Genomic DNA, 12,782 nt, shown 5'->3' on the forward strand with positions numbered 1-12,782 from the left:
GATGGCATGTGTAACTGAGACTGGTAAATAAAATACTGATTTAGTGATATCAATAATCACGATATAAATACAAAAATATAATATATAATTATTATTAATAATAATAAATATACAATAGTCAAAACAAGAGTTGAAGAAACTGAACCCTCGTCCTTATGTTATCAGTTTGATGCAACCTGTAATTTCAGTTGTAGTGCCTAAACCTTATTCTTACAGTTGACCGCATCTCATCATCTATATAGTGTGAGGCTTTTTTCGCATTTTACTACAGATCCACTGCTTGTCCTTATTGAGTACGTGCCGTTCGGTGACCTGCTGGGATACTTGCGCAAGAGTCGAGGACTCAACGACACATACTTTAAAGACCCGGATGTGAAACCGCAAACTAGTTTGACTGCAGAACAGTTGATGAAGTTCGCCTGGCAAGTTGCTGATGGAATGTTTTATTTGTCTTCGAAAAAGGTTTGGTTTTTGTGTTTTTGTCGTTGTTTCTACTTTATTGCTTATATTATTAACTGTTTAGCTCCTACCTTTATAGATCTTTAAACTGAATAAAAGGAACGTGCAAGTCCTGAAGCCTTGTAGATTTTTTTCTGAGAACTTCCTTTTTACGACTAAATTGAGAAAAAAGGAGTATCATGTAGTGAGCTCAATTTCACTCGTTCTGCCTTTACTCCGGCCGTCAGATCCTGTCAAACATTTTTTAATCCAATGACCAGTACATACCGCTTTTGCATACATTGAGAGTAGATAGAGGGGGCCTTCGAGTCGAGAGCAAGAAACTGTCTTAGGTTTCATTGCAATTGCTAAAAAATTGCCAAACTTAACTAAAACCTGTCAAACCTAAAAACGAGGGTTCGACTTATAGCCGAGTATTTCTGCCGAAAAAAATCTTAATGGTGCTACAAGAGTTGAAATATAATGTTTATTCGTCTATAAGCCGAGCGATTATCAGTTAATGAGCGTGCCTAAATCATTGTTACCTAAAGAAGCTGCTGGGTTTGTATTTACTTCATGAATGAAGTTCTTCTTCGCTGTCTGTCTCAGTAAACTCGTTGTTCAAGGCCACATCATCGTTGGCTTTTTTTATCATGTCATCAGTTAGATGTCGTCGTCTACTGTGCCGTTAAGAGCATTCGAAATCCCACATGTTTTGTAAGGTCTTGTAATTTAGGTTCAAAGCAAAAAGCTTACCCTGACGTCTTTGCTCCGAAAACCACTCCAAAAGCATTTGATCCAATTCAGGATACTTCGGCGAACAACAGCCCATCGCCGTTCGTTTTGCTGACAATGTAAGCTCAAAGATCAAGCGAAGAGGTTCGCTTGATCTTTTCGCCAGCAACGAACTATGGATTCACTAATAGCGGAGCTCCAGCGCTCGAAGCGCGTCAGCAGAGCACCATAATTAAGGAAATTTGGTAAACCAACGAAGTCGAAAAAATTTGGTTATCGACCATTTCAATTCACTCACTTGATGCAAAATGGTCGTAGTTTCAAAGAGACCGTTGATTAAAAGCAAAAATACTCAAGATCGATTATCCCGCAAAATTTTGTTTGTTCCAGATTCATGCTTTTGCTCCATAAATCAGATTTGCATGAAAAGAGGCGCATTTTGAAGGAAATTGTACTTTCCACTCTTAATAATGCCGAATCAAAACGCTAGCTGGAAATAAATTGTTTAGGAAATAGAAATGCATAAGAATATTTACCTTTTCTTCAGATAATCCATCGTGACTTGGCGGCTAGAAATGTTCTTGTTGGTGAAGGAGAGAAGTGTAAGGTGACAGACTTTGGGATGGCGAGAAATGTTCACCAGGATGATATTTACACCAAACGAAGTCGGGTGAGAATTTTCATGGAATAATAGTTTTATTGCTTCCACAGATTGTGTCAAATCATTTTGCTTTCAATTTCCGCCTTTTTTCTTAATAAGGGCCGACTGCCAGTTAAGTGGACTGCTTATGAAGCTTTGCTATATGGAACATACACAACACAAAGTGACGTGTAAGTACCTTACAACTTAAGGAAATACAATCAACTCTCTCTAAACGGACACCTCTCTAACACAGACTCCTGGTGTTGGTCTCTCGTCTGCCGTTTTTTGTTATTTTACCGTTACTATACTTCCTATAAGACGGACACTTCTCTAAGACGGGGAGTTCGAGCCGGTCCCAACGATGTCCGTTTTAGAGAAAGGTGACTGCAGGTACTGAGAAATCGCAAAGTGAGCCAGTGACCCTGGATGAAAAGTCATTTGCTTTAACGGTAGCGTAACCCTGAAGGGCGAGCCAACATTTCTCCATGTAAACACTTTGCCACTTTCTGACTCGCTTTCCAGGGACAAGTCTGAACATACATACAGGACATGCATGAAACCGGGAGGGCTAATGTTTCGCTCGGTTTCAGTGCAGGGCCAACTTTTCTCATATACTGCTCGGTAAAAGATGGCTCAGGGGTTAGGGTAACGCTCCTACCAGGGAAACCTTCCTTCATGCAAACAGTCACTTACAGTGTTCAAATAAAAAGTGAAACATGTATGGATATTTGCAATGCTCAGTCAAATAAAGGAGAAATTACTCGTGTTACTGCGTCAACTCTATTAATTAAGTTTATCAATATTTGTTCTTTCATCAATGTTAACTTAATATCGTCCAATTCCTTTTTGGCAGTTGGAGCTATGGTGTCCTGCTGTACGAGATTCTTACTCTAGGTAAGGTAAATAACATTATACATGCTTGTAATCCATCAAATATTTTACGGTATTTATGTTTGGGTTCAAAAATGGACGCGCAATCACTAGCTATTTTATGGATTCCCAGGGCCTAGCTAGTGGTTGCAGTCAAATACTTGTGCAGATTTTCGATCTAAGAATTATTCATAATAGAAACGTCACTTCATCTCATCTAGGTGGATCTCCGTACCCGGCAAATAAACCTCGAGAAATCGCCAGGAAACTTCAAGAAGGATTCAGAATGCCAAAACCAAAACATGTGGATAGCAAACTGTAAATATATTATGAAAATATTCTATTTTCGTTAGTGTGTAGAATCTGCGCTCGTGTAAGAAAACAGGGCGCATACCACTTCTTTCCATGAAGTTTTGTTCAGTTTGCTAGTAAGATTCGTTTTCAGTTGATCTCCTGAATTCGTAACAACGATGCTTGTTTTACGTAAATTCATCATCCAGGAAAGTAGACGTCCTATTAAAGTCGCTGGTATATTAAATGTGTTGTAAAAACAGCAAATCAAATTCAACGTAACTTAAGGCGAATATTTTATTATTCAAGGATAATTTTCACCTTAAATTTTTGAAAACGCTTTCGGAGAAATTTTGCAAAATCTGTAATCTTGATAAACCACATGTAGCGTGCAAGACACATTGTGTTACAATGGTAACACCTTAGCAAACCTTTTTAGAAAGTTCATTGAAATTTATTAAGTAGATGAAGTGGCTAGCCCGACAGAGTTCTGCCAGTAACGTATAAGCTTTTCAAATTTAAAATGGTATGCTTTTGAAAAATCCATGCGAGCCTCGTTAATTATATTAATAATTTTTTCCTTTCGTTGTTGCAAATGACTGTTTATTTATTAGTTACCAGATCATGTTGAACTGTTGGGAAGAAAATCCAAGCAATCGACCAACGTTTGCCAAACTAAAAGATACGATGAAAGACATGGAGAGAAACCACAGGGTAAACTCAGAAACAAGCATATTTTTGTAACATGTAATTTACATTTAGTTTTTCAAACTTGATAAGATTTAAGTTTCCTTTTTGTAATCAGTTTAAATATTTTATATCTGGGAATACAGGCCTCGAACTACGATGGCTAGAAAAATTATACTATCTAATTTTTTATTTGGTTTTTCTATTTCTAGTATTCTTATCTCGTAACATTTATTTTTTCTTTAACAATAGCATTTTTCGTGACATTTTAGCACACTTAGCTGTAAGTGGGAAGTTTTAATTGCAAACGACAGCTTACTAATTATATGAAATGTCTTTCTGTTACAGACGTATGTTAATCTCAAGGAGTATGACAACAGTTTGTACGCCAACATTGAAGATCTCACAGCTGTATAACTGTATCACCCGCTGACTTTGTAATTAAGACGTTATTTTTATATGGACAGCTACTAACTGTAAAATCCCAGTTAATCCCCTCCCTCAATTCATACCGCAGCGAGCTATAACCCGGGACCCTTATTTTAGCTATTCACTCTTTAGGTTGGTTTTTGCAGTCGCCCTGTGTTATACTCCAATGACCATGTAGCTTGCCATTAAGATTAACCCTCGGACGTACAAGCAAACTCACACCCCCACCATCGTACAAGGGAGGTGGATGGAACCCCTCCCCGGAGTTTTCGTTATATTAAGGCGTAGCGAAATTATTTTCCACTGAGAAGAAAGCCCTTAGATTACTCTACAAGATGACATAATTTAAATTGGCTGTGACGTCATTAGAGCCGCCATCTTGGATCCGCCATCTTGGATTTCAACATTTTCTTAAGCCGGCGACACACTTGGCGATTCTATTCGCCGATCGCGGCGATCCGCGGAAATCGTCAAGTGTGTCCGGTGCAGCGATATCAATTTTCGCTGATCGCCGCGACCGGCGTATAAAATCGCAGATATCTGGCATGTCAGATATCGGCGATTTTATTCGCCGATCGCTGGCGATCAAATTCGCCGCGATCGGCGAATAAAATCGCCTAGTGTGTCGCCGGCTTTAGAAAGTCAAAAAATAACGGGAATTGATGCAAAATCAAGCCAGAATGCTCATAGGATGTAAAAATAAACAAATCTAGCACTTCTGTTTCAAAAAACTGGAGAAATATAGAAAAAATGTTAAAAATGACGATTTTTGGCAAGACTTCCTTGTATTTATGACGTTGCCATGGCAACATCAAATGACATGGACACATGGTTGACATATCAGAATTTGCGCAAAGGATGAGTGAACAGCTACTGAAAGTTTCAGCGTTGTAGAGTAAATCGTTTTTTCAAAATTTGGAAAAAACCTTATGGGGGGGGGGGGTGGCATCCACCCCCCACCTTGTACGTCCGAAGGTTAAGTATACTGAGTTTCCATTTCGAAAGCCCCTTCTTACTCCCCCCCCCCCCCAAAAAAAAAAAAAAAAAAAACACTCAGAAACTCCTACGAACATAAATTACACAGGACTAAAACAGAATTACAATGTAGTTTAATTATTACCAATAATATCAAGAAGAATGTAAATGTTTGATTTCCTTTTAACTTTGGAGAGGCGGTTGAACTACAGTGAAACCCCGCTTTACGGACACCCGCTTTATACGGACACCCCGGTATTACGGACAGTTTCGTTGGTCCCGACGAAAACCTCATACATTTTTTCTTAAATTAACCCGCTAAATACGGACACCCGTTAATACGGACAACGGAGACTTTTCCGTGTCCCGAGTAACAAACTCTTATAAATTTTCAACCCCGCTTTACGGACACTGTTTATCTGTGCACCGACAATTTTCATTGTCGCGATTATTTGCTAACTTAAAGACACTGGACCCTAGTCAAATAATGACAGAATTCGAAGAGTTAAACCCATTTTATTACAAAGAGTAGCTTAATAGCGTGAATTAAGGTGTTTAACCCTTGTACTGTTTTCTGACTGCTATTCCTATTTAAAAGTTTCACTTTCTTTGCTTAAAGCTTCCGTGCCATTGCAAAGTGAAGTTGCCGACTCTTTCAAATGAGTTTGTAGAGTTTAAGAACGGTTAGGGTCAGAGTTTCAGTTACACAGGAAACTTTATGGAAAACGTTCTGTTGTTGCTGAAATGAGTTTTATTTCTTGTATATAGTAAAGTTGCGACATTTTCAAATTATTCTACTGTTGAGTTTATTAAAGTTTAGTTCGTGTGTATCACTAGATTGTCGGTTTTTTGTAAAAACTATAACTTTTTGTCAGAGAGTTCACCGGTTTGCATTTGTTACAGTTACTGTGCAATTAAGTAACGTTTTGTTGCCGATAAAACATGTATCAGTGACTATTTTCGGAGACCCCGCTTAATACGGACACCCCGTTAATACGGACAATTTGGCCTGTCCCCTTGGTGTCCGTATTAACGGGGTTCCACTGTACAGTGGATAGACACTGCACGGGAAGACAATTTTTCATTTGCTTTATGTGATTGAACTGTAGTGTAGGGAAACTAAATGATAATAAATGAATCAACAATAATAGGAATTTACAGTGGCATATCCACACAGGGCTCTTCGTCTACTGATCCCGGATCGAATTGAATTTAGAAGTGCAGGGAATATAGTTTGATCATGAATGAATATCATCATTTATAACCCACCCATTAATTTTTGCGCGCGCTCATTGGACAAAACGCATCACGTGGTACAAAATCGGACGACGGGTATACCCCGTTCGATTTGATATTCGTCGCCCAATTTTTCAGGCAAGCACAAAACAAACAGATGAAGTCACCCTATTCAATTCTAACTTTAAATGAAATCGCAGATTTGATCACGTAAACCAATCAACTTACATTTGTTTCAACCAGTTACGCTGGGTTTATTTTTCCTATAAATTTACTGGCGATAAAGTGCGTTGTAGAAATTAAACGGAGGGTATAAAATAAATAAACCCCTTTCTGGCTTGCTGGTATATTGGAGGAAAATGCCCTTGGCTGAAAGATTGTCCTCAAAAAAATTTCGCAGTTGCCCTCGAAGCTTCGCTTCTCGGCCAACTGTTCATTTTTTGACAATCTTTCAGCCTCGGGCATTATCCTCCAATATACCAGCCGCCTGAAGGGGTTATTTACTAAATAGACTCAGTTTCTCAGATAGAATCGTAAACGACGTGACCGTCACGTAACACGAGAATATCGTGTGCATCTGTTCGATCAGGATAGTGCTTTGTGTAAGACGTCACGTAAGGTAACGAAGTGATAAGGTCAGTTTCTTTAGCGTTCCAAAATTTCGTCAGGCACGGCCTGACTTCATCAGGGAATAGAGAACTAAAGAGTTTATGAGCAAGTAAAAAGTGAACAACAACTAAGGAGTGAAGAACTAAAGAGTTCTCTTTAGGTGTTCATTTCCTGATGAAGTCAGCCACTACAGTATTAGCTTACTGTACGGTCAGCCTTTCTGTTTTTTATTTGTTCGTATTTATATACATTTTGCTGATAAGATGCATCAGGATGCTGTTCTTTGTATTGTGCGTTTTCTCTTTGTCGAGTTTTAAAAGTGTTTATTTACACATTTGTTTTGTTAATCTCTTCTCTTCCCTTTTGAAGAAAATAATGGCTTGTGTATAATGTGACATATTACACGAAGTACTGACCTTAGTATTACTACCCACGCCGGGTATCGAATCTCGTTTATAAAAAGCGACTCTTAAATGTAGCGCAAATTTTGTTAAAGAGCAGCAACAACAACATGATATCTAAAAATAAATGTAAGATTGTTGTAAGATAAAATTAAAATCCCTGATATTCTGGCGAGTCAGTCAAATGGCATGGCCTTCTTCACAAGTTGTCAGCTATTCTGACTCGTCAAATTTTTAATTCTTTGTCCCATGCTCGAGTCTTGTTTAAAACTTTCTTCTTCATTATTTATCACCGAGCTCAAAATTTACCACCTATAGGTTCCAAGAAGCACTTAGAAACCTTCACTGGATTAAAAAAAAAAACCAAAAAAGTAAAAGATTCGGAGATTACCCGGAGATCACGACTGCTTGAAAAAAAAAGTAAAGGATTCGGAGAAAACAGGAGGTCACGACTGCTTGAGTGCAAAAGGCAGGCAGTGGCATTTAGACTATTCCCCTAAGGACACAAGATGCATAGCAATATCTACATCTTACAATTATTAACGTTATCAGAAATAAGTCGTATTTTAGTGTACATTTGAGGAAAGAAAAAACAGGATTCGGGATAGCGATGGAAAAAAGCGCGGGATGCGGGATTTTCATGGAAAGGAGCGGAAATATGGAATCAGGAACCGACCACCCCCCCCCCCCCCCCCCTTCCCCCTCTTCCAGACCCTGTATAAACTGCAATACCAATTCTTAACACCTTATCACGACTTATTTATGCTATAAATATATCCTTTTTATGCTCTTTGACTCTTTCATCTTGATATCTTACACGGTAGCGCCGAGTATTGGCCCAGCTGGGTAAGCTGAGTGCTGTATGCCGCGACGATATATAGGTTACTACCCCGGGTTACTACCAACTTAGTAATAATTTGGCTGCGCTATAGCAAGTAGGCAGGCTGCTTGAAAATTCCCTCTTCATCAGTCACATTATTATCACTAATACGAGTACGTAAGCATCAGAGAGATATGAAAAGCGGCTTGAACATTAATCAGAGGAGCTTAGGAGTACTTAATGTTACAGTGGTATTTCTTTGCGCCTGTATAAGTCTATATATTTTGCTAAATGCAACAGCTTGCAATATAATGCAATACAAAAACAGAAAAAAACTCCCCCAAATAACTTTAAAACTCCGTACGTCTGTTCGCAGTTCAAACAACCCCTTGTTAAAATAAGTTTAATGCCGGATGAGGCTTAAAATTAAGACAAGATGCCGGATAGGAAAATACTGGTGGAATAATAAATAAAATTGTTTTGGCGAGAAAGAGATGCTTTCCTTTTTGTAGGCAAAAAAAAAAAAAAAAAAAGGATTTCCTGAAATTAAACGCGACATGCGGGATCTAACACATCAAAAATGCCAACTACAGTATCAACAATCCACAATTCTCTTTGCCCTATTTTATTCTCAGTCTTATATTTATCAACATTATGAAACTATTATTTTAACGTTAATTGTTGGCACTGAATATAAACACGTAATAACTGTTGAAATATGCGTAACACAAGACTGCCCAAAGGAGCTTTGATTGTCTTTTACGTGCAAGACTGAGTAATCAGGAAGCACCTGTAAATGATACCGTGTAAAAAAAACCCGATTACATTATAAATACCGCATTGTTGTGGAAGATTAACCAAGTTTTACTTAAGTACTTAGCTTGGTTTGGATCTAAAACTTTTAAATTAAAGTTAATTTTTGTAGAATAAATAAATAATTGCTAATGTCTTAGAAACGCTAAGCCATACAAGTCATCAAAAAGAAGAGACAACAAATGACATTCTTTTCTACTAGTTTAGTTTAGCTTGTTTTCTTTATTTACTTGCTTAATTATTTGTTTTTATGCGTTAAAGTCTGTGTACTTTAATTCAGTTAATATAAGCTACGTTTTTGCTATGTAATTAAAATCCTTTTTAGTAATTTTTCGTAAATTTACAGGCATTAAGAGATAAGTATTGTTAAAAATGTAAGTAAGTGAGTGAGAAAGTGAGTGAGTGAGTGAGTGAGTGAGTGAGTGAGTAAGTATGTACGCAAGTAAGCAAATAGAGCAACTAAAATTTCTGTTAAGCAAAGGTAATTGTAATGTATTATGTACTGTTAGTGATGTAAGTAGTGTAAGTTTCTGTTGTAAGAATGTCTTTGTGTTGCAATCAAAAAGGGAACTTAGTCTCAATAAAAAATATTTTTAGATAAAGCTGCGGTTACACGAGGTCATTTTACCTAGGGAAATACAGGGTTTATCTACGGAAAGTAGTTTTTTCACGTGTGGCGAGTTTAGCTCGGGAAAATTTACCGAGCTCAATTTATCTGGTTGAGTGTGAGAACAATCATAATTTCCCCAGGCAAATTTCTTGGTGTATTGTGGTCAAGTTTTCCCAAATAAAGGCCCTGGCAGACGAGGATACACTGTTGCAGACACAAATGTTTCACTGTTTGCACACGCGCGCAACATTTGTCGCGGACACAAAATTTGTGTCCTAGAAGTCTACACAAAAATTGTTTGATTTTTTTTTGAGAAAAATTTGTGTCCGCAACAACTGAAATGTTTCCTGGTTTGCACAGCATGAAAAGAAAAGTGTTTTATGCTCATCTTCTAGCAATTTGATTGCGTGACGCGAAACGAAAAATTTTCTATCGGGCAACTTCAAATCCTATTTTCTCAGAAAACAATAGAAAGATCCTTAAAGCCCGACACACTCTGGTAGTCTATCAAGTGTTGATTGAAATAGTGCAGTGCATATCTAATAAAAATATCTGTAACATCGGTGTTATGTGTTTCGTACGAATACGTACAAACCAGTATGTTCTTCTTGCACTGCTGTTTCTTCCGCAAGCAGGTAAGAATCATTCTATGAATCCTATCTTATGCCTTAGTTCAACGTGGCACTATTTGTGTTTTACAAGACTCCATTTTTAAGAACGTCCATAAAGAAAATCTTTACTGTGGGGGTAGCCTGTGTGAACAACTTTTTTGCTTGGTCGGGCGATTCTCTTCCATACTCCGCGCGTCTCGGATACGCTCGGGTAAATCGTCCCCAGTCGTCCTTCAAAAGACGACTGGGGACGAGGCAGGCTACTATGGAAAAGAGAAAAGACACCCACAGCGTTTTCACCTTCCCAGTTCTCTCAAGTTGTTGTTGTTGTTGTTGTTGTTGCTGTTGTTGTTTTGCCTGAGCTTAATAGAGAGGATGGCGAGGGCAACCTGCAATCTTTTTTTTTGGAAAATTTCCCATAGATTTTAACGAGTCGATACGCACTCGGCTTAGTTTCATGCATGGCCATAGTATTAAGTTTACAAGTTTCCCTTAGCGAACGCGATCTTAAAATCCGGCGAATGTAGTAAAAGTTTCGGTCAAATTTCATAACAACGTGTGCTTTTTTGTGTACGACTTTCCCCAACCCACTAAAATAGGTCGTTATGTATCTAAAATTATAAACAAATAATAATATGCAAGAATAATGTAGCGTGACCTGTAACTTCCGCTACAGACTATAATACATAAAGCTACAATAGTCACGTGCATTTTTTAGTGTCACAAGCAGAGTGCTCGGTGTTTGATAGCTGTTGTTTGATCGGACACCTTACAAAGACCTCGCAATTTTGTCTGTAACATCGATATCAATAAGATGAGTTTTATAAACTCACTACGAATTTGTTCATACTGCTGTGTTCTTATGGCATTGCTGTCACTTCCGCACGCAGGTATGTATCAATTTACAAATCTAATCTATCCTGCGAGTGGAGGCTGTCTTCGGTCTCAATTCAAACGTGCACTGATAACTTCCAGGTTATGTTACCTTTAATCAGAGAAAACATTTCAGTATTCGTGTTCTCTTGTATATACTTCAACTGAGCGGTTCAGTCCAAGCGAACGTGCGTCCTTAAGCTCGGGTATTCGAGTCGATTGCGCTCTCGAAGCGACACCGTACACCTAGCATTGTTAACTGTAATATCCGAATCGATCGCGATGTAATGTACTTTGTAGACCTCTTCTTATCATGACTATGCCTATGTTTACCATTACACTGAGTCTTGCGTTTGATTAGTATCTATTCGCGTGCGATTTTGAATCATATAGAGCTGCATGTCGATGACTGATACGCAGTTTCATTTTCGTTTTGACTGCTTTGAGGTTATACTTGTCTTATATTACAATAAAAAGCTAAATGTTGTTCAAGGCAATCGTTTTAGTCCTTTATCGACAATATCTACCTTAGTTATTGTTTTATAAAAGATCGACAAGTAAATTGTGTTGAAAAACATTTGACGTTAATCATTGGGTACTTAAAACTCTGTGTGTCCCTGACGTCACGCAGTTTCACACCAAGGGGACATGCCAAAGTGGCGGTATTATCGGGGTGTCGAAGTCACGGACACATGCTTTATCGACACAAAGACGAAGACAGACATTTTTACGACAAAGGAAGGTTGTATAAATTGTACTTTTGTTGTACTCTTAAATAAAACTAATTTTATAGTACTGCTCTTGAAATCAGTTGAAAAAGTACGTGACTTTTCTTTAAACAATGAATAAAGCAGACATTTTAACAGCAACAAAATGTCTAGTTTCTTCTGTAACTGTAAATGTAACAAGTTTGAACAAGTTTCTGTAAATGTAACAAGCTTGAACAAGTTTTGTCGTATCAGTAAACAACATTTCCCATTAATTAACATTTTAACATTACATTTTAATTAAAGGTAAGGAACACTTATTTTTCTACTGCCATCGACCGAATTTAGACATTACGTACATCAGTTTTACTGAACAATGAAGCATCATTATTGAAAAAACCTTCGGGAACAATCTGCAGGTATCCCAACCGCATCAGTGGATGCTTGAGTAGCATTTATTTTATTAAAGCGAATTTATATGGAATATAAATTTAAGTTAATGCGACAACCATGATGGGAGATCAGAGAAGTAAAATAGCACCCCAGCTCAAATATACAGATCTGTCACGCAATAGGCTGCAAGACTAACACTCTTGCGCTACATTCAAAGGTCAAAGTCGCTTCTGTACCAGTATGTTACGCAATTTCGGGCTGGCCAATCATTCTGCCCCTATTCTATCATGTCAATCAAGACCATGTGGTTTTATCTAGACATCGTTTATTTTACTTCGAATTCTCTGAGTTCTACAATGGTTTTCACAATAATTCCCACCCACCCAACCCTCTTTGGTTTTCTTTTAGCATAGTACTAGTAGACATTTAGGCAATGTTGAAATTCTACACACAAATACTGCTATGTAGAGGGTTATCCTTTATTATGATTATGATTATTATTATTTTCAAACATTAGCCACAGTCGATTGACTAAAGCAGCAAGTCTGCTTATATAGACACTAGTATAATTTTTACCATTTTGTATGCTAACTCAAGCTTCAGTACTAAGAACTAATGGACTTAAGCAGCATGCCTGCTTA

At 37.8% G+C, this 12,782-nt stretch overlaps 3 protein-coding genes across 3 annotated transcripts in view; all 3 read left to right on the top strand.

The window, feature by feature from the left end:
- LOC144662610 (proto-oncogene tyrosine-protein kinase receptor Ret-like) overlaps positions 1 to 9,516 on the top strand; it is a 28,042-nt gene extending 18,526 nt beyond the window's left edge. Inside the window, exon 11 of the mRNA XM_078523461.1 lies at positions 4,013 to 9,516. Within this exon, the coding sequence (XP_078379587.1) occupies positions 4,013 to 4,081 (69 nt within the window). The 3' untranslated portion in view covers positions 4,082 to 9,516. The remainder of the gene's footprint in view (positions 1 to 4,012) is intronic.
- LOC144662521 (uncharacterized) overlaps positions 1 to 12,782 on the top strand; it is a 183,105-nt gene that overhangs the window by 111,416 nt on the left and 58,907 nt on the right. The gene's annotated exons all lie outside the window — the stretch shown is intronic.
- The window catches only part of LOC144662658 (uncharacterized), a 35,728-nt gene continuing 33,822 nt past the window's right edge, over positions 10,877 to 12,782 (top strand). The window contains exon 1 of the mRNA XM_078523520.1: positions 10,877 to 11,058. Within this exon, the coding sequence (XP_078379646.1) occupies positions 10,983 to 11,058 (76 nt within the window). The 5' untranslated portion in view covers positions 10,877 to 10,982. The remainder of the gene's footprint in view (positions 11,059 to 12,782) is intronic.

Source organism: Oculina patagonica, chromosome 8 (genome assembly GCF_052425735.1).
Source record: "Oculina patagonica isolate OP01 chromosome 8, crgOcupat, whole genome shotgun sequence".
NCBI classification, from domain to species: domain Eukaryota; kingdom Metazoa; phylum Cnidaria; class Anthozoa; order Scleractinia; family Oculinidae; genus Oculina; species Oculina patagonica.